The sequence below is a fragment of the Oncorhynchus keta genome, chromosome 11 (genome assembly GCF_023373465.1).
Source record: "Oncorhynchus keta strain PuntledgeMale-10-30-2019 chromosome 11, Oket_V2, whole genome shotgun sequence".
NCBI classification, from domain to species: Eukaryota; Metazoa; Chordata; class Actinopteri; order Salmoniformes; family Salmonidae; genus Oncorhynchus; species Oncorhynchus keta.
Window position 1 is genome coordinate 22,385,745 of NC_068431.1, and position 23,038 is coordinate 22,408,782.

General features: G+C 43.0%; 1 protein-coding gene across 2 annotated transcripts in view; it reads right to left on the bottom strand.

The window, feature by feature from the left end:
* LOC118389922 (F-BAR and double SH3 domains protein 2-like) overlaps positions 1–21,298 on the bottom strand; it is a 53,058-nt gene extending 31,760 nt beyond the window's left edge. Inside the window, exons 1-3 of one of the 2 annotated variants that reach the window (XM_035779913.2) lie at positions 21,003–21,298; positions 18,115–18,212; positions 11,106–11,151 (exon numbers count right to left, since the gene is read on the bottom strand). In XM_035779913.2, coding sequence (XP_035635806.1) covers positions 11,106–11,151; positions 18,115–18,212; positions 21,003–21,023 — 165 coding nt within the window. In that variant the 5' untranslated portion in view covers positions 21,024–21,298. Of the gene's footprint in view, positions 1–11,105; positions 11,152–18,114; positions 18,213–21,002 lie in introns of those variants that run through there. The other variant, XM_052529748.1, reaches the window with a different exon arrangement.
* Positions 21,299–23,038: the final 1,740 nt, after the last annotated feature.

Here is a 23,038-nt window from a genome sequence, read left to right on the forward strand (position 1 = left end):
TATAGTATAAAAATTGTCCAAATTATTGTTTTTATCCTAATTGAATATAATCCACACACACACACACACACACACACACACACACACACATATGTTTGGACACAATTTTGACTGGTACTGTGCATACACATACAGTGGGGCAAGAAAGTATTTAGTCAGCCACCAATTGTGGAAGTTCACCCACTTAAAAAGGTGAGAGAGAGGCCTGTAATTTTCACCATAGGTACACTTCAACTATGACAGACAAAAACAATACAGAAAATCACATTGTAGGATTTATGAATTTATTTGCAAATTATGGTGGAAAATAAGTATTTGGTCAATAACAAAAGTGTATCTTAATACTTTGTTATATACCCTTTGTTGGCAATGACAGAGGTCAAATGTTTTCTGTAAGTCTTCATAATGTTTTCACACACTGTTGCTGGTATTTTGGCCCATTCCTCCATGCAGATCTCCTCTAGAGCAGTGATGTTTTGGAGCTGTTGCTGGGCAACACAGACTTTCAACTCCCTCCAAAGATTTTCTATGAGGTTGAGATCTGGAGACTGGCTAGGCCACTCCAGGACCTTGAAATGCTTCTTGCGTAGCCACTCCTTCGTTGCCCGGGCGGTGTGTTTGGGATCATTGTCATGCTGAAAGACCCAGCCACGTTTCATCTTCAATGCCCTTGCTGACGGAAAGACGTTTTCACTCAAAATCTCACGATACATGTCCCCATTCATTCTTTCCTTTACACGAATCAGTCATCCTGGTCCCTTTGCAGAAAAACAGCCCCAAAGCATGATGTTTCCACCCCCATGCTTCACAGTAGGTATGGTGTTCTTTGGATGCAACTCAGCATTATTTGTCCTCCAAACACGACAAGTTGAGTTTTTACCAAAAAGTTATATTTTGGTTTCATCTGACCATATGACATTCTCCCAATCTTCTTCTGGATCATCCAAATGCTCTCGAGCAAACTTCAGACGGGCCTGGACATGTACTGGCTTAAGCAGGGGGACACATCTGGCACTGCAGGATTTGAGTCCTTGGCGGCGTAGTGTGTTATTGATGGTAGGCTTTGTTACTTTGGTCCCAGCTCTCTGCAGGTCATTCACTACGTCCCCCCGTGTGGTTCTGGGATTTTTGCTCACCATTCTTGTGATCATATTGACCCCACGGGGTGAGATCTTGCGTGGAGCCCCAGATCGAGGGAGATTATCAATGGTCTTGTATGTCTTCCATTTCCTAATAATTGCTCCCACAGTTGATTTCTTCAAACCAAGCTGCTTACCTATTGCAGATTCAGTCTTCTCAGCCTGGTGCAGGTCTACAGTTTTGCTTCTGGTGTCCTTTGACAGCTCTTTGGTCTTGGCCATAGTGGAGTTTGGAGTGTGACTGTTTGAGGTTGTGGACAGGTGTCTTTTATACTGATAACAAGTCCAAACAGGTGCCATTAATACAGGTAATGAGTGGAGGACAGAGGAGCCTCTTAAAGAAGTTACAGGTCTGTGAGAGCCAGAAATCTTGCTTGTTTGTAGGTGACCAAATACTTATTTTCCACCATAATTTGCAAATACATTTTAAAAATACAATGTGATTTTCTGGATTTCTTTCCTCATTTTGTCTGTCATAGTTGAAGTGTAGCTATGATGAAAATTACAGGCCTCTCATATTTTTAAGTGGGAGAACTGGCACAATTGGTGGCTGACTAAATACTTTTTTGCCCCACTGTATGCTTGGGGCCATTGTCCATTTCGAATACCCATTTGTGACCAAGCTTTTAACTTCCTGACTGATGTCTTGAGATGTTGCTTCCATATATCCACATAATTTTACTTCCTCATGATGCCATCTATTTGCGAAGTGCACCAGTTCCTCCTGCAGAAAAGCACCCCCACAACATGCTGCTGCCACCCCCGTGCTTCACGGTTGGAATGGTGTTCTTCGGCTTGCAAGCCTCCCCCTTTTTCCTCCAAACATAACGATGGTCATTATGGTCAAACAGTTCTATTTTTGTTTCATCAGACAAGAGGACATTTCTCCAAAAAGTACAATCTTCTTCCCCATGTGCAGTCGCAAACCGTAGTCTGGCTTTTTTAATGGTGGTTTTGGAGCAGTGGCTTCTTCCTTGCTAAGCGGCCTTTTAGGTTATGTCGACTCGTTGTACTGTGGATATAGATACTTTTCGACCTGTTTTCTCTAGCATCTTCACAATGTCCTTTGCTGTTGTTCTGGGATTCATTTGCACTTTTCACAACAAAGTGCATTCATCTCTAGGAGAGTTTCAATGACTCCAACCTAAATGTAAACTTCCGACATCAACTGTATATATATATATCACATTCTTTGTGTGTGATCATATATTCTGATACATTGAATGTTTAATATTGTGAACTTATGTTATAAATGTTTTGCTGAGGACTGACTATATATAGGACCTTCCACGCCCTCCTGGGATATGGATGCCTGACGAAGACCAAAGGGTCGAAACATTATAAATAAAAATCACCTGTGAACATGAGCAGCAGTGTGCAGCATTTTCCTTTCTGTTTTCCATGAGTTTGACTATAACTCCAGCACCTGTGAAAAGTACCTTGATGTGTGTATGTTCTTCAGCTGAAAGTTTCCAATAAGAAACTCAATTTCGCTTTCTGTTGCAAAACGTTTTGTTATGGTGTGCCATAATGAACACAACCCTAGAAAACCACAGGTCAAAGTTCCAGTATGTCTACATTTTAGAACGTTGGATGTGAAAGAACAAGGGGTCTGGGGACTTCCTTCTTTGAAGTAATCACTGATTAGAAATGATTGGACAGGTTAACTTAAGGGCTCCACCTCATTACCCTACGGGCCCTGGTCAAAAGAAAAGGATGACATTTGAGATACAGCCATGGACTCACTCACCTAGAGCATGGGTATAGTTAAGTGGTGGCTGCTGCAGGCCTACATCACATTTATGCTGAGTTGGGCTCATTTATATTTTGTAATGTAATTCACTTATTTTAAACCACAGTAGCATCCCATGGAAATACCGCTTGCCGGCAGTGAGGTTTAGCTTTGAGGAACTGGAATAGCATTGCAGAGTAAACAAAGACCAACTGAAATATTTCAGGCTTTTCCCCCGCAGTGGGGCCTTTGGTATGCGAGGGTGCAAAGTCATGCAGACGCACACACACTGCTTTATGGACCACATTCTTAGGTGAACAGAGAGACAGGTGAGCGAAATGGCAACTTGGGCAAATGTCTGACCTAAACATAGAATGCAGGCTAGCTAGCACCTACTAACATCCTAAAGGCCTACCAACCGACCAAGTGTGTTTGAGATCAACTACTATCTGGCATTCGAATAGGTCTATTCATTATGATTTATAGATTAGTCAGTCTGCAGTTGCTAACTGTCCATCTCAAACACTGACTGACTGCTATAGAGTTCAAGTCAATCTGGCCTGGTCCCAAATTGGTTTGTGCCGTCTTGCCAACTTCGATGGTCATTGGCATGCCAAATAACTATAGGAATTGGCTATAAAGCACAATCCAATCTGGGACCAGGCTAAATTCAATCCACAAGGGACACACTCCCATCCTGACACACTTTAGGCCCAGTCTCTGAACGCTTTGGTGTCACTGGGTTCTGGTGCCAAAGTTCCAAATGGCTGAACCCACCGCCACAAACGCAGCCATTGTGGGAGTCACAGAGAGTGTAGCCAGCAGAGCGGACGTGTCTGAATTGTGTGGCGGGGGGCGAGGGAGGGATGGACGGAGGGAGGAGGGAATGGTAGGACGGGTTAAGGACGAGGGACAGAGGGGGTCATTTTATCACTTACTGTGATTTGAATATCAATCAGGTCATGGCAGCATGCAGGTGTTAAGACAGAGAGGAAAAAGAGAGGGATAGAGAAGAGGCAAAAGGGAAGAGGGTAAGTTAGAGAAAAACAAGCATTTCAGAGTCCACTGTGACCTGCTTTGATTCAACAGTCTAATGCTCATCTCTAATTTGGCGCCCAAAAAAGCCATCTGCTGCTTCTACCAGTTCATTAGGGCAAACGTTTAGAAATGTTTTGCAATGGAAAATGACTACAAGTGCTTCTTATTGGACAAGTCCAGGTAGTCCCTCCCAGTTTCAGACTGTTTTCTTACATTTGGTGCCTAATGAACACAACCCAATAGACAGTTCAGAGACATCATTACATTACATTTAAGAGACAAAAGCTGCAAGCTGAGTGAGAAAAAGTATCCTGTTGCATCATCACAAGCAAACAACTATGTTATTGAAACACATGTTGGGAAAGTCATATTGATTGCATGTACTGACAATCCTCATGCTTGGCATCTACAGTGCGCGCTTGGTGCGCACCTTACGCGCTCTACAGTGCGCGTAAGGTGAAGGTAAACCCAAGACGCTGATCTTGGGCCAGTTTATCATTTTCATAGCTAATGGATAAGGTGAGAATTGAGGAATAGAATGAGGAAGCTGATCCTAGATCTGTACCTAGGGGAAATATCACCCCGGAGTGTGTGTTCTTCAGGGAAATCAAAATAGCCATAATCAAATGACCTAGTATGAGTCACTGGAATAAATAGGCACAAACACGAGACAGGTAGCCAGGTAGCCAGGTGGTGTATTCACTAAGCCCCAAACAAAAGAAAATAGGAGGGGACAACCTAAACTTGTCCTATAAGACATGCTCAGCTAAGGTGTGCCCCAATGTATACAACCCAGGGAGCATACAGTGCATTCGGAAAGTATACAGACCCCTTCTCCAAATGTTACGTTAAAGCCTTATTCTAAAATGGATTATATTACTTTTTTCCCCTCATCAATCTACACATAATACCCCATGACAAAGCAAAAACAGGGTTTTAGAAATTTTAAAAACAAATACCTTATTTACATGTGTTCAGACCCTTTGCTATGAGACATGAAATTGAGCTCTGGTGCATCCTGTTTCTACTGATCATCCTTGAGATGTTTCTACAACTAGATTGGAGTCCACCTGTGGTAAATTCAATTAATTGGACATGATTTGGAAACGCACACACCTGTCTATATAAAAGGTTCCACAGTTGACAGTGCATGTCAGAGCAAAAACAAAGCCACAAGGTTGAAGGAATTGTCCGTAGAGCTCAGGGACAGGATTGTGTCGAGGCACATATCTGGGGAAGGGTACTAAAACATTTCTGCAGCATTGAAGGTCCTCAAGAACACAGTGGCCTCCATCATTCTTCTTTGGAAGAAGATTCTTCCTAGAACAAGATTCTTCCTAGAGCTGGCCGCCCAGCCAAACTAAGCAATTGGGGGAGAAGGGTTGGGGAGGTGACCAAGAACCCAATCAATGGTCACTCTGACAGAGCTCTAGGATTCCTCTGTGGAGATCATTGTCTTTCTGGAAGATTCTCCCATCTATACAGCACTCCACCAATCAGGCCTTTATGGTAGAGTGGCCAGACGGAAGCCACTCCTCGGTAAAAGGCACATAACAGCCCCCTTGGAGTTTGCCACGAGGCACCTAAAGGACTCTCATAACATGAGAAACAAGATTCTCTGGTCTGATGAAACCAAGATTGAACTCTTTGGCTTGAATGCCAAGCGTCACATCTGGAGGAAACCTGGCACCATCCCTATGGTGAAGCATAGTGGTGGCAGCATCATGCTGTGGGATGTTTTTCAGTGGCAGGGACTGGGAAACTAGTTAGGATCCTTGATGAAAACCTGCTCAGAGCACTCAGGACCTCAGACTGGGACGAAGGTTCACCTTCCATTAGGACAACAACCCCAAGTACACAGCCAAGACAATGCAGGAGTGGCTTTGGGATAAGTCTCCGAATGTCCTTGAGTGGCCCAGCCAGAGCCCGGACTTCAACCCAATCAAACATCTCTGGAGACCTGAAAATAACTGTGCAGCGACGCTCCCCATCCAACCTGACAGAGCTTGAGAGGATCTACAAAGAATGGGAGAAACTCCCCAAACACATGTGTGTCAAGCTTGTAGCATCATACCCAAGAAGACTTGAGGCTGTAATGTCTGCCAAAGGTGCTTCAACAAAGTACTGAGTAAAGGGTCTGAATACTTACGTAAATGTGATATTTACATTTATTTTTAATACATTTGAAAAAGATTCTCAAAAGCTGTTTTTGCTTGGTCATTATGGGATATTGTGTGTAGATTGATGAGGGGAAAAAATGATTGAATACATTTTAGAAAAAAGGCTAACCTAACCAAATGTGGGAAAAGTCAAGGGGTCTGAATACTTTCCTAATGCACTCTCGCTCAGATTGACATCTCCATGAGACAGAGACAATATATTACTGAGTTTGGGTTGTTTGGAGAGTGAGAGAGCGTGTGCGTGTGTGTGTGTGTGTGTGTGTGTGTGTGTGTGTGTGTGTGTGTGTGTGTTTACATAATCTTGCCCCCAGGCTCAAAATGCTGGCGCTTAGAGGTAATAGTGTTGGACTTTGGGTGTGTGGATCACTGAGTGACATGATAATCAATTAAAATTCTGACCTAGTCACACGACTATGAGGCTGGCTCCAAATCGAGGCAGAAAAGTATTTGTTATGGTGCACCACGAAAAAATTTTAAATTTATTTTTATTTCACCTTTATTTAACCAGGTAGGCTAGTTGAGAACAAGTTCTCATTTGCAACTGCGACCTGGCCAAAATAAAGCATAGCAGTGTGAACAGACAACAGAGTTACACATGGAGTAAACAATTAACAAGTCAAATAACACAGTAGAAAAAAGGGGGAGTCTATATACAATGTGTGCAAAAGGCATGAGGAGGTAGGCGAATAATTACAATTTTGCAGATTAACACTGGAGCGATAAATGATCAGATGGTCATGTACAGGTAGAGATATTGGTGTGCAAAAGAGCAGAAAAGTAAATAAATAAAAACAGTATGGGGATGAGGTAGGTGAAAATGGGTGGGCTATTTACCAATAGACTATGTGCAGCTGCAGCGATCGGTTAGCTGCTCAGATAGCAGATGTTTAAAGTTGGTGAGGGAGATAAAAGTCTCCAACTTCAGCGATTTTTGCAATTCGTTCCAGTCACAGGCAGCAGAGTACTGGAACGAAAGGCGGCCGAATGAGGTGTTGGCTTTAGGGATGATCAGTGAGATACACCTGCTGGAGCGCGTGCTACGGATGGGTGTTGCCATCGTGACCAGTGAACTGAGATAAGGCGGAGCTTTACCTAGCATGGACTTGTAGATGACCTGGAGCCAGTGGGTCTGGCGACGAATATGTCGCGAGGGCCAGCCGACGAGAGCATACAAGTCGCAGTGGTGGGTGGTATAAGGTGCTTTAGTGACAAAACGGATGGCACTGTGATAAACTGCATCCAGTTTGCTGAGAAGAGTGTTGGAAGCCATTTTGTAGATGACATCGCCGAAGTCGAGGATCGGTAGGATAGTCAGTTTTACTAGGGTAAGCTTGGTGGCGTGAGTGAAGGAGGCTTTGTTGCAGAATAGAAAGCCGATTTGATTTTCGATTGGAGATGTTTGATATGAATGAGTCTGGAAGGAGAGTTTGCAGTCTAGCCAGACACCTAGGTACTTATAGATGTCCACATATTCAAGGTCGGAACCATCCAGGGTGGTGATGCTAGTCGGGCATGCGGGTGCAGGCAGCGATCGGTTGACAAGCATGCATTTGGTTTTACTAGAGTTTAACAGCAGTTGGAGGCCACGGAAGGAGTGTTGTATGGCATTGAAGCTCGTTTGGAGGTTAGATAGCACAGTGTCCAATGACGGGCCGAAAGTATATAGAATGGTGTCGTCTGCGTAGACGTGGATCAGGGAATCGCCCGCAGCAAGAGCAACATCATTGATATATACAGAGAAAAGAGTCGGCCCGAGAATTGAACCCTGTGGCACCCCCATAGAGACTGCCAGAGGACCGGACAGCATGCCCTCCGATTTGACACACTGAACTCTGTCTGCAAAGTAATTGGTGAACCAGGCAAATAATTCCCCGGAGCGCAAAGTAGTAGGAACATATCGCCATTCATGTATGGCATATTGTGTATTGTTTTTATGCAGTTGCATATCCAATTACCCTAGACAAGCATCAGTAATACATTGTTTACAGGATGGCTTCAGGGCATGACACAACGACACAGGAAGTAACACAAAGACGCTATTAGTGAATAGATCGTGTGGTGATGAGAATTATACAATGTCCTTGTTTATAGTGTGTGTGTGTGTGTGTGTGTGTGTGTGTGTGTGTGTGTGTGTGTGTGTGTGTGTGTGTGTGTGTGAACAAGTTTGTGTATTGTGCACAGAATACTTGCATGCTATTTATGTTTTTGTTGCGTTGCATCCTGAATCTTCAGCCGGATAAAAGTGTTGGTTTAGAGTGGGTGTGAGAAAGGGTCTTGGAAGCGCTCTGTCTTGAGGGTGACTTCATATATAGAATGTGGTACATACAGTGCTTTCAGCAAGTATTCACACCCCTTTAATTTTTCCAAATGTCAGTGTTACAGCCTGATTTAAACATTTATTATAATGAGATGTTTGGTAATTTGCATACACACAATATAATACCCCATAATGTTAAAGTGGAAAAGATGAAATATCTCGAGTCAATAAGTATCAACCCCTTTGTTATGGCAAGCCTAAATAAGTTCAGTTGCAAAAGTGTGCTTAACCAGTTACATAAGAGGTTGGATGGACTTACTGTGTGCAATAAGTGTTTAACGTGATTTTTTAATGACTACCTCATCTCTGTACTCCACACATAAAGATAATTGTCCCTCAGTCGAACAGTGAATTTCAAACACAGATTTAACCACAAGTACCAGGGAAGGTTTTCTTATGCACCAATTGGTAGATGGGTAAAAATAAACATTGTAGTTACTCCACAATACTAACCTAATTGACAGAGTGAAAAGAAGGAAGCCTGTACAGCAGTGGAGGAAGGCGAATTTTGTAAAATTTCTTAAGTGAAACGTTTAAAAAAATCATTTTTAGATAAAACTAATCTAAATATATTCATATATTACCAAATGATTGATTAAACACACTTTTGCAATGAAGGTCTACAGCATCCTCAACAGCACTTTCAAGGGTAGTACCATGGTGTAGCTGGAGGACAGATAGTTTCCGTCCTCCTCTGGGTGCATTTACTTCAATACAAAACCTAGGAGGCTCATGGTTCTCAGCCCCTTCCATTGACTTACACAGTAATTATGACAACTTCCGGAGGACATCCTCCAACCTGTCAGAGCTCTTGCAGCATGAACTGACATGTCCGCCCAATCAAAGGATCAGAGATTGAATCTATTACTGAAAGCATAAGCTACAACTAGCTAACACTGCAGTGCATAAAATGTGGTGAGTAGTTGACTCAAAGAGAGAAACTGTTCAGCTATTGTCTTGAACAAATGCATTTCTTAAATTAAGGAGAAGCAAGAGAGAGAGCTAGCTATATTTCATGTTATTGTTTTTTTACTTTTCACTTCCGCCTACTCAAACAAAACACCCGGAGGGATGCTATGTTAGCTAGCTGGCTGTCTAACACTAGAACTTTTCCAAGTCAAGTTAAGCTTTCGGTTTTATTAATTTATTGCCACGGGTGTAACTGCTAAACTGCCTTCTGACTGTACTGCATGATTGTAGAGGGTTTACTAATGTGTTAGTTCTATTAGCTAAGTAGACTATGACGTTAGATATGGTGACAATGATGTAGGCCGTGTGTTGCGGTTATGATATGAAGGTTTGGATTGTAAAGTTTTTGTTGGGACCTGGTCACAGACAGCCGATGTGTTGTGCACTGAAGTCCACAGGCAGAGGGAAAGGTGAGGAGGAGGAGAGCGCGTAGATGCAAAAAGGAATTACAACGAGCAAAGTGATCATTCTGTTTGTATGTGGCTGCTATGAAATTAAACTGTGTTTGCATTCCACTGATTCTGTTGAAAAACGTTCCATATTTTCAAGCATCGTGTTATGGGTATCTTTGTAATCGTTAGGGACTAGGGAGTTTTTCCAGGATCAAAAAGAAACAGAATGGACCTAAGTACAGGCAAAATCCTAAGAAAACCAGGTTCAGTCTGCTTTCTACCAGACACAGATGAATTCCCCATTCAGCAGGACAATTCCCCATTCAGCAGGACAATAAACTGGCCTAGTTAGAGTTCAGTTCAATCTACTTGAAGATCTATAGCCAAGACCTGAAAATGGCTGTCTCGCAATGATCACCAACCAATTTGACAGAGCTTGAAGAATTTTGAAAATAATAATAATGTGTGAATATTGTACAACCCAGGTGTGCAAAGCTCTAAGAGACTTACCCAGAAAGACTCACAGCTGTAATCCCTGCCAAAGGTGTTTCAACAAAGTACTGAATTAGGGGGTGGAATACCGCTGTAAATAAGATATGCATTTAATTTTCAATACATTTGGGAACATTTTTAAAACATACTTTGTCATTATGGGATGTTGTGAGTAGACGTGCGAGATTTTTTTAAATCCATTTTGAATTCAGGCTGTTACACAACAAAATTTGGAATAAGTCAAGGGGTATGAATACTTCCTGAAGGCACTGTATGAATGGTATATCAGCAGGGTGTGAATGAAATCCTCAAACAAAAACACACACCAGCAATCTCTCTCGCCCTCTCACACACTATATTACACACAATGAAGTGGCTGGGTACTGCCTGTTTGGGGGAACTCCCAAGTCAGGGCCCTCTTTTCTCACAGTAATGGTTTACATTCCACACAGGGATGCAAAGCCGGAAAAGACCAAAGCAGGTTGGGGGATTATCAGACAGTAAATTGACATCCACAGGAAGCTGTGGCATAAACAACTCGACGACAAGGAAGTGGACTACACAAAACACCACAACTGAGACAAAAACCTTTAAAGTGGTCCTCTGTGATAGATGAGAAATGCATCAGACCACAATTGAGCCCAGATCCACCCAACAACCGCAACCTTACCCGAACCTCGTATAGGGAAGCAATTGGTGCCTTTGTGGGAGGCAAGTTATTTTTTGGGTGCCCCAAAGCTGAAGACAGCAACGCCACAATGAAATGGCTTCCGCATGCAGAAATGAACACACCTCCAGAGGGATATATATATAGAGAGAAGGAAGGACGGAGAGAGAGATACTCACCTGGGCATAGTCCCTTTCTATGGCAGCTTTCTTCTGACTGAATGTCCTACAAGGAGGAAAGGTAGAACCACAGAATGATATACAACATAATTAATAAACTGGGAAAAGAGACTGAATAGACACTACAGGACTATATAAATTAGACAACGCATGAAACATTTAGTAGGGCTGACACCATTTCATCAACTGGTCGATTGTTTGGTCGATGGGCTGTTGGTCGACCGGCTGTTGGTAGACCGGGATATCTTCAGTCGAGCAGTTACAATTTTTTATGTTACCAACAAGACATTAAAAACTGTAACATCTTATGCTTCATGGAGTCGTGGCTGAATGATGACATTATCAACATACAGCTGGCAGGATAGAACAGCGGCATCTGGTAAGACAAGGAGTGGCGGACTCCGCAAATATGTAAACAACAACGAGCTGTTGGGGGGGGGGGGGTACTCCACACAGAGACATGTACAAAGCTCCCCCTCACCCTCCATTTGGCAAATCTTACCTTAATTCTATCCTCCTGACCACAAGCAAAAAATAAAGCTGGAAGCACCAGTGACTAGATCATTTTTAAAAAGTGGTCAGATGAAGCAGATGCTATGCTACAAGACTGTTCGGCTAGCACAGAGTGGAATATGTTCCTGATTTAACACTGAAACATGCATGAGAGCACCAACTGTTCCGGACGACTGTGAGATCAAGCTCTCCACAGCCGATGTGAGTAAGACCTTTAAACAGGTCAACATTCACAGGGCCACAGAGCCAGATGGATTACCAGGACGTGTACTGCAAGCATGCGCTGACCAACTGGAAAGTGTCTTCACTGACATTTTCAACTTCTCCCTGTCGGAGTCTGTAATACCAACATGTTTCAAGCAGACCACCATAGTCCCTGTGCCCAAGAACACTAGGGTAACCTGTCTAAATTAACACCGACCCATTGCACTCACATTTGTAGCCAGTGCTTTGAAAGGTTGGTCATGGCTCACAACACCATTATCCCAGAAACCCTAGACCTACTCCAATTTGCATACTGCCCTAAAAGATCCACAGATGATGCAATCTCTACTGCACTCCACACTGCCCTTTCCCACCTGGACAAAAGGAACACCTAAGTGAGAAAGGTATTCATTGACTACACCTCAGCATTCAACATCACAGTGTCCTCAAAGCTCATCAATAAGCTAAGGATCCTGGGACTAAACGCCTCCCTCTGCAACTGGATCCTGGACATCCCGACAGGCCGACCCCAGGTGGTAAAGGTAGGTAACAACACATTCGCCACGCTGATCCTCAACACAGGGGCCCCTCAGGGGTGCGTGCTCAGTCCCCTCCTGTACTCCCTGTTCACTCATGACTGCAAGGCCAGGCACGACTCAAACATCATCATTAAGTTTGCTGATGACAACAGCGGTAGGCCTGATCACCAACAATGACGAGACAGCCTATAGGGAGGCGGTCAGAGAACTGGCCGTGTGGGGTCAGGACAACAACCTCTCCCTCAACACGATCAACACAAATGAGTTGATTGTGGACTACAGGAAAAGGTGGACCGAGCACGCCCCCATTCTCATTGATGGGGCTGTAGTGGAGCAGGTTGAGAGCTTCAAGTTCCTTGGTGTCCACATCACCAACAAACTAACATGGTCCAAGCACACCAATACAGTTGTGAAGAGGGCACAACAAAACTTATTCCCCCTCAGGAGACAGAAAAGATTTGGCATGGGTCCTCAGATCCTCAAAAGGTTCTACAGCTGCACCATTGAGTGGTTGCATCACTGCCTGGTATGGGAACATCTTGGCCTCCGACCTCAAGGCACTACAGAGGGTAGTGCGTACGGCCCAGTACATCACTGGGCCAAGCTTCCTCCCATCCAGGTCCTCTATACCAGGCGCTGTCAGAAGAAGATTCCAGCCACCCTAGTTATATACTGTTCTCTCTGCTACAGCACGGCAAGCAGTACCAGAGTGCCATGTCTAGGTCCAAGAGGCTTCTAAAAAACAGCTTCTACCCCAAGTCATAAGACTCCTGAAAAGCTAATCAAATGGCAACCCAGATTATTTGCACTGCCCCCCCCCCTTTTACACCGCTGCTACTCTTATTATCTCTGTCACTTTAACTCTACCTACATGTACATATTACCTCAACTAACCGGTGCCCCGCACATTGACGCTGTACCGGTACCCCCTATATATGGTCTCTCTATTGTTATTTTACTGCTGCTCTTTAACTACTTGTTACTTTTATTTCTTATTCGTATTTTTGAATAAACTGCATTGTTGGTTATGGGCTTGTAAGTAAGCATTTCAATGTAAGGTCTACAACAGTTGTATTCAGCGCATGTGATTAAAACTATTATTTTTATTATTTTCATGGGGCACAAGACACCAGTCTGATTCACGCCTGTCTCAGTGGACTAATCCATTGCGGACGCCACAGGGATGGCACAACCCATCACTCCTAAGGCATTTGATAATGAAATTGTATATGGTTATATTATGTAAAAATAATGATGCAACACTAATCAATCTCATTATTTTATAACAAATGCTCAATCTTAGTGCGCCGTAGAATTGGCACCTATCCCTATGTTGCTATGTGCATAATAGCAAAGTTAATCAGTATATAGTGGGATTGAGAACAATGCAGTGGAGGCAGCAGAGACAAAAAAAAATGCCTTTGCCTGAGCCTTGTTGTCTAAGACAACTGCCTTTGCCTGAGCCTTGTTGTCTAAGACAACTGCCTTTGCCTGAGCCTTGTTGTCTAAGACAACTGCCTTTGCCTGAGACTTGTTGTCTAAGACAACTGCCTTTGCCTGAGCCTTGTTGTCTAAGACAACTGCCTTTGCCTGAGCCTTGTTGTCTAAAGAAATTGAGACAGGAGAGAGTATTGTTTACACTGTTGCAAATTGCCAGAAAAAAATATATTAATATAACGACTGTTTGACACAGACGATACTCACGCAACACTTGCTCCTATACCCTCCTTTTTCTAGATCCCCAGTAGTTTCCACAACTAAGTCAAATGACCTCCACAGATCTGACTTCCTCTTTCCTTCCCGAGTAGCCAGTAAACATACACCCATTTCGAGTTTATTTTTCATGCCTTCCACATTCATTTTGCTGTTATAACCAATGATGTGATTATGATAGGCTATAGGTGAGGTCCTATTGTTCATATGCATGTGATGCTCACGCATTTCATGTAAAGAGAGCTAGGGTTGAAGGAATAGGGAATGTTTGTCAAACAAATTAGGGATTTCGGTAACAGAACAAAACGTTACTGTCAGAAACTAAATGGCTGTAATGTTACAGCTTCAGCATGGACAGTGCAATAAACACTGCTATGTGTTTAAACAGAACGAGACAATGTGCCCCAGTCACACACTGTCCTTTTTATAACAGTTTGACCATCGGGTTCTTTCTTGAGTCATTTCTGTGTCTTAATTATGTAATCAAACAGTATGCTTAAAGCATCAGACAAAGCTCAGCGCATATGAAGTTGATTTTATTCTTTCTATATAAGGAAAAATAAGGTTAAAACAGGACTCAGTCAAACAATATTTTTTTGTTGGGGACAGCCCTAAGATTCAACAGCCAATGATATGCTAGGCATCATAAATTATGTATCAGACTGATATCTAGAGAGTTGTTGAATAGCATGTCAGATTATAAATGCTAGAGTGGCCAGACGGAAGCCACTCCTCGGTAAAAGGCACATAACAGCCCCATTGGAGTTTGCCACAAGGCACCTAAAGGACTCTCATAACATGAGAAACAAGATTCTCTGGTCTGATGAAACCAAGTTTTAACTATTTGGCCTGAATGCCAAGTGTCACGTCTGGAGGAAACCTGGCACCATCCCTACAGTGAAGCATGGAGGTGGCAGCATCATGATGCTGTGGGAATGTTTTACAGCGGCAGGTACTGGAAGACTAATCAGGATCGAGGGAAATATGAACGGAGCAAAGTACAGAGAGCTCCTTGACGAAAACATGCTCCAGAGGTTCACCTTCCAACAGGACAATGACCCTAAAGCACACAGCCAAGATAACGCAGGAGTTGCTTTGGGACAAGTTTCTGAATGTCATTGTGTGGCCCAGCCAGAGCCCGGACATGAAACCCAATTGAACATCTCTGGAGAGACCTGAAAATAGCTGTGCAGCGGCGTTCCCCATCCAACCTGACAGAGCTTGAGAGGATCTACAGAGAGGAATGGGATAAACTCCCCATATACAGGTGTGCCAAGCTTGTAGCGTCATACCCAAGAAGACTCAAGGCTGTAATTGCTGCCCAAGGTGATTCAACAAAGTACTGAGTAAAGGGTCTGAATACTTATGTAATAGTTTTTTATTTTGAATAAATTTGAAAAAATTCCTGTTTTTGCTTTGTCATTATAAGGTATTGTGTGTAGATTGATGAGGAAACATTTAATCCATTTTAGAATAAGGCTGTAACATAAAATGTGGAAGAAGTCAAGGGTCTGAATACTTTCCGAATGCACCGTACAGGTCCTGGATGACAGGGAGCTCGGCCCCAGTGATATACTGGGCTGCGATCAAGGGCGGTTAATTTGCTATACCAAGTGGCAATGCAGCCAGTCAAGATGCCCTTGATGGTGCAGCTGTATAACTGAGGATCCGAGGGCCCATGCCAAATCTTTTCAGCCTCCTGAGGGAAAAGAGTCGCTGCCATGCCCTCTTCACGGTTGTACGGGTGTGTCGACCATGTCCTTAGTGATGTGGATGCCACACTGAAACTGGGAAGGACTACCTGGACCTGTCCAATAAGAAAAATGGATATTTGTTTTCCATTACAATACGTTTTAAGTGGCAATTGAACACAACCCAGCCTCCTTGATGCGTCAGACACACAGTCAGACACCCCAGGGCCACAGTCAGTTCCTTTTGATTGATGGGTGAAGTAGGCAAATTGGCTTTGACTAGACTGGTCATGTACACTGGGCATTTCATTGGAAATTAAAGCTAGAATCCTTAGTTGCTACATCCATTGTTGTACTTATGAATAGCCAAAATTCCACATGGGTCACTTCAGGTTAAAACAAGACATTACTGGTCTGAGTGCTCCAGTATTCAGCAAATCCAAACTGACAACAGATCTGGCTTCCCTTCAGGTGATTTGCATCTCCTCTTGGCCTCTTCTTCCTTTCCCTCAGCATGGGTCATGTTCATTCGAGCCTAAGTTTTAGTTTTTCCATTGCAAACTGAGTGTTTCTTATTGGAGTCCAAGAAAGGCAAGCGTTTCCCAAACTCGATCCTCGGGACCCCAAGGGGTGCACGTTTTGTTTTTTTCCCCTAACACTACACAGCTGATTCAAAGCTTGATGATTAGTTGATTATTTGAATCAGCTGTGTAGCACTAGGGCAAAACACTAAATGTGCACCCAGGCGGGGCCCCAGGACCGAGTTTGGGAAACCTCGAAGTAGTCCATCCAATTTTTGTTTGTTTGGTGCCTAATGAAGGGAAAGGGGATACCTATTCAGTTGCACAACTGAATGCATTAAACCGAAATGTGTCTTCCGCATTTAACCTAGCCCCTCTGAATCAGAGGTACAGGGGGCTGCCTTAAATCGACATCCACTTCATTGGCACAGATTTTTCCATCTTATCTGCTTAGGGATTCGAACCAGCGACCTTTCGGTTTACTGGCCCAACAGTCTTAAACGCTAGGCTACCACCGTCCCTAGGGAACACAACCCTGGGTCGCATTCAATAGGACCAACGTTTTGGAACATTCAGATAGCATACTTCTATGTAGAACAAACATGCCAGTCATGTAGAGCAGTGTTTTCCAACTCCAGTACTCCCAACAGCACACGTTTGTTGTAGCCCCAGAAAAAAACACGATTCAACTTTAAGGGCTTGATGATTAGTTGACAAGTAAAATCAGGTGTGCTTGTCTGGGGCCACAACAAAAATATGTACTGTTGGGGGATACTGGAGGACCGGAGTTGGGAAACACTCCAATAGCGTTTGCCGGCAGAGCATACTTAACACAGCTTTGCCCAAACTCAGTCCTCAGGATCTCACAGGGTGCACATGTAGTTTGCCCTACACTACACAGCTGATTCAAAATGTTAAAGCTTGATGATTAGCTGATTATTTGAATCAGCTGTGTAGTGCTATGGCAAAAAACTAAATGTGCATCCCTTGGGGTCCCAAAAAACAATTTTGGGAAACCCTGACTTAGCACCTCTGAACAGAGTGCCAACTGTAATTTGCAAACCGATTCTACATGTAGAATCGCTCGAAAATGTTGTCAGTCTGACACCCACCAGCGAGAATGTGGACCCTAAAAAAACACACCACGCTGAATGAACGGCAGATTGACATTTGGTGCTGTGTGTCTGCTCCCTTAGGAATCACATCGGCTCTATTATTGGAATTTCTATCTGCAACGTTTGACAACTGAACTTGGACCTGCTCTCCCTCTTCTTCCCTATACTATATCACTGCCTGACCCTATCATTCTCCCTCTCCAACTATCAATTATTTTTTTATTCTGGTAACCAAAATTCACATTTGGAGGATTCCAAGATTTCCTTACTATTCCATCCTGATTCCAGGAATCTTTCAACCAGGAAGAATCCAAAGTTCATTTATTATCCAAAACCAATTTTCCTCCAAGAGCGACTGGCTGAACAGCTCTGGTTCGTTTGATCTTTAGTGATTTTTCATCTCTTTGTCACCCAAGCCAAATGACAGGAAGCCAGACCCAAGAGTACTGTCCCCTTCCAAATAAACCCCTACCCCACAACGGCACTTCATATCATAGACATTTACAAAGGTTGGGTAGGTTTTACCAATATGGTAATAGGGGCTAGGCCCTCTGACAGGCTAGGTGGAATTGTAGCCATTGATTATACATATCCAAGCCTTTCACAACTACACAAGTACCTAGGTAGTAGGGGATAGGGGTCGATTTGGAACTGGGTATAGAGAAGCAGCCTCCACTGGCATCCACCGGCTCCCTCCACTCTCCTCCCCTTACCTCAGGTCCTCCAGTAGGTCACACTCTGTCTGATGTTTGATGTGTAGTCTGCTTATCTGCTCAGCGTGAGTGTGTTTCAGCTCCTGGGTAACCTTGACCTGAGAGAGTCAAAACAGTTATATCAGAAGAAGTGGGCAAAACATCCAAATCCAGCTCTTGTATATGGAGCAGAATACAGTCAACTCCTGATAAGAGCACCGCATGTCATATACAGATGAAGTCAGAAGTTGACATACACCTTAGCCAAATACACTTACTCAGTTTCACAATTCCTGACATTTAATCCTGGTAAAAATTCCTTGTCTTAGGTCAGTTAGAATCACCACTTTATTTGAAGAATTTGAAATGTCAAAATAATAGTAGAGAGAATTATTTATTTCAGCTTTTATTTATTTCATCACATTCCCAGTGGGTCAGAAGTTTACATATACTAATTGAGTGTTTGGTAGCATTGCCTTTAAATTGTTTAACTTGGGTCAAATGCTTCAGGTAGCCTTCCACAAGCTTCCCACAATAAATTGGGTGAATTTTGGCCCATTCCTCCTGACAGCACTGGTGTAACTGAGTCAGGTTTGTAGGCCTCCTTGCTCACACATGCTTTTTCAGTTCTGCCCACACATTTTCTATTGGATTGAGATCAGGGCTTTGTGATGGCCACTCCAATACCTTGACTTTGTTGTCCTTAAGCCATTTTGCCACAACTTTGGAAGTATGCTTGGGGTCATTATTAATTTGGAAGACCCATTTGCTACCACGCTTTAACTTCCTGACTGATGTCTTGAGATGTTGCTTCCATATATCCACATAATTTTCCTACCTCATGATTCCATCTATTTTGTGAGGTGCACCAGTTCCTCTTGCAGCAAAGCACCCCCACAACATGATGCTGCCACCCCTGGGCTTTACGGTTGGGATGGTGTTCTTTGGCTTGCAAGCCTCTCCCTATTTCCTCCAAACATAACGATGGTCATTATAGCCAAACAGTTCTATTTTTGTTTCATCAGACCAGAGGACATTTCTCCAAAAAGTATGATCTTTGTCCCCATGTGCAGTTGCAAACCGTATTCTGTCTTTTGTATGGCGGTTTTGGAGCAATGGCTTCTTCCTGGCTGAGCGGCCTTTCAGGTTATGCAGATATAGGACTAGTTTTACTGTGGATATAGATCCTTTTGTACCCGTTTCCTCCAGCATCTTCACAAGGTCCTTTTCTGTTGTTCTGGGATTGATTTGCACTTTTCGTACCAAAGTACATTAATCTCTAGGAGACAGAACGCTTCTCCTTCCTGAGTGGTATGACGGCTGCGTGGTCCCATGGTGTTTATACTTGCGTACTATTGTTTGTACAGAAGAACGTGGTACCTTCAGGCATATGGAAATTGCTCCCAAGTGCAAACATTATTTTTAACAGTCTTTGGATAGCTGCGTGTTCCCGGTTGACAGATTCACAACAATACCAAGCCATTAAATTGATCTAGCTCGTGTTCATTAGGGCACCGCAAAACAAAATTGAGCATATCTTACTGGAAAATGACAATTCCCCTCCCTGTTTCAGAGCATTTTATTTTCTAGTGAACAAGGCCCAGAAGTCAACTATGTACTAATCCAGAGGCAGGTGAAGCTGGGTAAAATGCTTCTCTCTGGGGCTGGGTGGAGGAAAGCAGAGTTGCCTCTGTAGACTTCTAATTGGCCCCTGGGTTAGGTAACCCAGTCTCGGGGCTAGTAATTGGGTATGTGTGTTCAACTGGGAAACCATTAGGGCTCAAACTACACTCACTGACCTTATAGGCTACCCTGAGAAGATCATTCTGTCATCATGCATGGTGTTGATCCTCACTTGTCATTCAATCTCAAGTTGATCTGGACCATGCATTAGTTGCTGTGTTGCACTGTAAATTATAATACAGTATTTTGTAGTGGTGATTTGACTCCTATTTCTGAAGAGAAATGGTTAACCACAGCCTACTGTAGTGTATTATACTATTATCATAACACAGCTGATCATTAGGGGAAATATACTACGGTTAAAATTAGAAGGCTATATTCAGGCAACTACAGCAAGTCAAGTGGTTGATTTAATAGGCCAAAATGTTTCTATTTCAGGAATTGACTCATCTGTAGTGCTACCACTGACATTTGAATATTCCTCAGCAATTAGTAGGCTAAACGAACCCGGTTTGAGAGAGACATTAATCCATCAACTAGCTAATCATGACTATAACAAAAACGGCATACGTATCATAGTGATAATTGTTTTTTCCCCATTAACCCATTAAGAACATCATTGTTAAAAATAACAAATCTGGATTTGACAGAATTTGATATCCAGTCCAAGTTCAACTTCAACTGATGGAATTTTATCACAGTATAATTTCTTATCCAACCCGCAACAGACTTCGGCGACTTGTCCGATGGTGTGTAATGTTTCTGCAACATGATACCGTAACGGGATTCCCATTACAATAATTGTTTTTGCTGTTCAAGCTACAGTTGTGTTGCTATTTTATTTACACGGGTCCAAATTCAGTCATCCATCACCACTATAGTTTACTACAAATTATCTCCACCAAAAGCAAGACTGTTACAATGTATCTTTGTCAGTTTGTGAGCCAGGCAAAGGCTACAACCTATATGGAACAGTAAGAAAATGTGTTTTCCTTGAATTGAATACTAGGACATTTCTTGGGCTACTTTGGAACATTGAAAAAAATATAACCGTTTCAAGAAGTAGTCTTCGATAACAAAAAAGGTCGTATTTGCGTTTGATAAAAACTATACAACTTTGTTCCGACGTAGTGGGCACATATCTTAAAGTTGGACTGCAACAAAGCGTGCATCTTCCAACATTCGTCAAAACATTTGCAGAGGAAAGTAAAAACTAGACAACTCACCTTTCTCGGCGGAGGCTGCATGTTTGAAATTTAACCCCCAAGAAAAATCCTAACAAATATTTGCGTTAATCCGGAAATCCCGTGCAAAACTTTCTGTAATTTAGATATAATCGAAAGACAACCATGCACTGTGAGAATTTAGCTAGTCTGATTCAGGCGGCCATAACGACCAAACTCAACACACCGACGAAGTCCTGTTAAAAATTCACTGCCTCCGCGAACATAAAAGTGAAGTTTGCGATTCAGTGGGGTTTCCGGTGGAGGAGAGAAGAATGGCGACATGCTGAGGAAATGCACGGGATTTTTCATTGGGATTGAATTGCTCTGGGTTGGGATGAAGACTCGCCGTGGGCTATATCTCTCTAGTGGCAATGTCCTCTTCATAAACATTGGGATTAGTTGGGGATTAGGTGATACAGTACATCTCTCTAACCCCTGCACATCTGTGCGTTTAGGCCTATGCCGTGGCCCTCAGAAATACACCTATTTTATTATTCATTCTCTCTCAATTGTCTCAGATGAATATAGATGTATCCCTACCACAGATAAATGACACGTAAAGGCGAAATTATACATATTTCTAGTAGCCTATCATTCAACATGGTTGACTAAAACAATGTCCAGGTTGTCTTGTGTTGTAGGCCTACTTTTGTGATTAAATTAGGCTATTGGTCGTTTAACGTGTTTGACGTGTTTATAATATAAGAGATTCATGGAAGAATGCAATTACATTTGTTAACTGGGCATTTAACAGGGACAGGCTCTTGAACAGCTTATATCCCCATGCAATAAGGCTGATAAATAGCTAACAAAATATCTACCCGACTATCTGAGTTAACCTTTATTTTTGAACACTCACAGGGCCCTACACATTCACAGGGCCCTACACACTCACAGGGCCCTACACACTCACAGGGCCCTACACACTCACAGGGCCCTACACACTCACACACTCACAGGGCCCTACACACACACACACACACACACACACACACACTCACAGGGTCCTACACATTCACACACATTCACTCCATTATCTGCTCACTCACACATAGCATGCACGCACACTACACACACACACACTCACAGGGCCCTACACATTCACTCCATCATCTGCTCACTCACACATAGCATGCACGCACACTACACACACACACACTCACAGGGCCCTACACATTCACTCCATCATCTGCTCACTCACACATAGCATGCACGCACACTACACACACACACCACTCACAGGGCCCTACACATTCACACACATTCACTCCATCATCTGTGGTCCTTCTGTAGCTCAGTTGGTAGAGCATGGCGCTTGTAACGCCAGGGTAGTGGGTTCGATTCCCGGGACCACCCATACGTAGAATGTATGCACACATGACTGTAAGTCGCTTTGGATAAAAGCGTCTGCTAAATGGCATATATTATTATTATATCTGCTCACTCACACATAGCATGCACGCACACTACACACACACACTCACAGGGCCCTACACACACACACACACACACTCACAGGGCCTTACACATTCACACACATTCACTCCATCATCTGCTCACTCACACATAGCATGCACGCACACTACACACACACACCACTCACAAACAAGCTGCTGCTACTCTTATCACATATCCTGTTGCCTAGTCACCTTACCCCATACAGTACATATATACCTCAATCACTCCAGTATCCTTGCACATTATAAATATGGTGTTGGAATTGACCCTGTATATAGCATGCTTACTTACTTACATATTGTAATCTTCATATTTCTCATGTTTTTTTCTAGTATTACATTGTTATTGGTTATTGGGGTTAGCAAGAAAGAGTTAACAAGAAAGACATTTCACTGTTCTTGTGCATATGACATTAAAATTAAAACTTGAAACTGAAACTAGACTGGGACCAGAACTTCCGCACAGGCATTTCACGCTGACGAAAAACACACCAGACAATTTTTTCCTCAAGGCCCCCACACCAGCCCATTCTTAGCAAAATAATGATATTTCGGCGCTAAAACCCTAATTTAGACAGG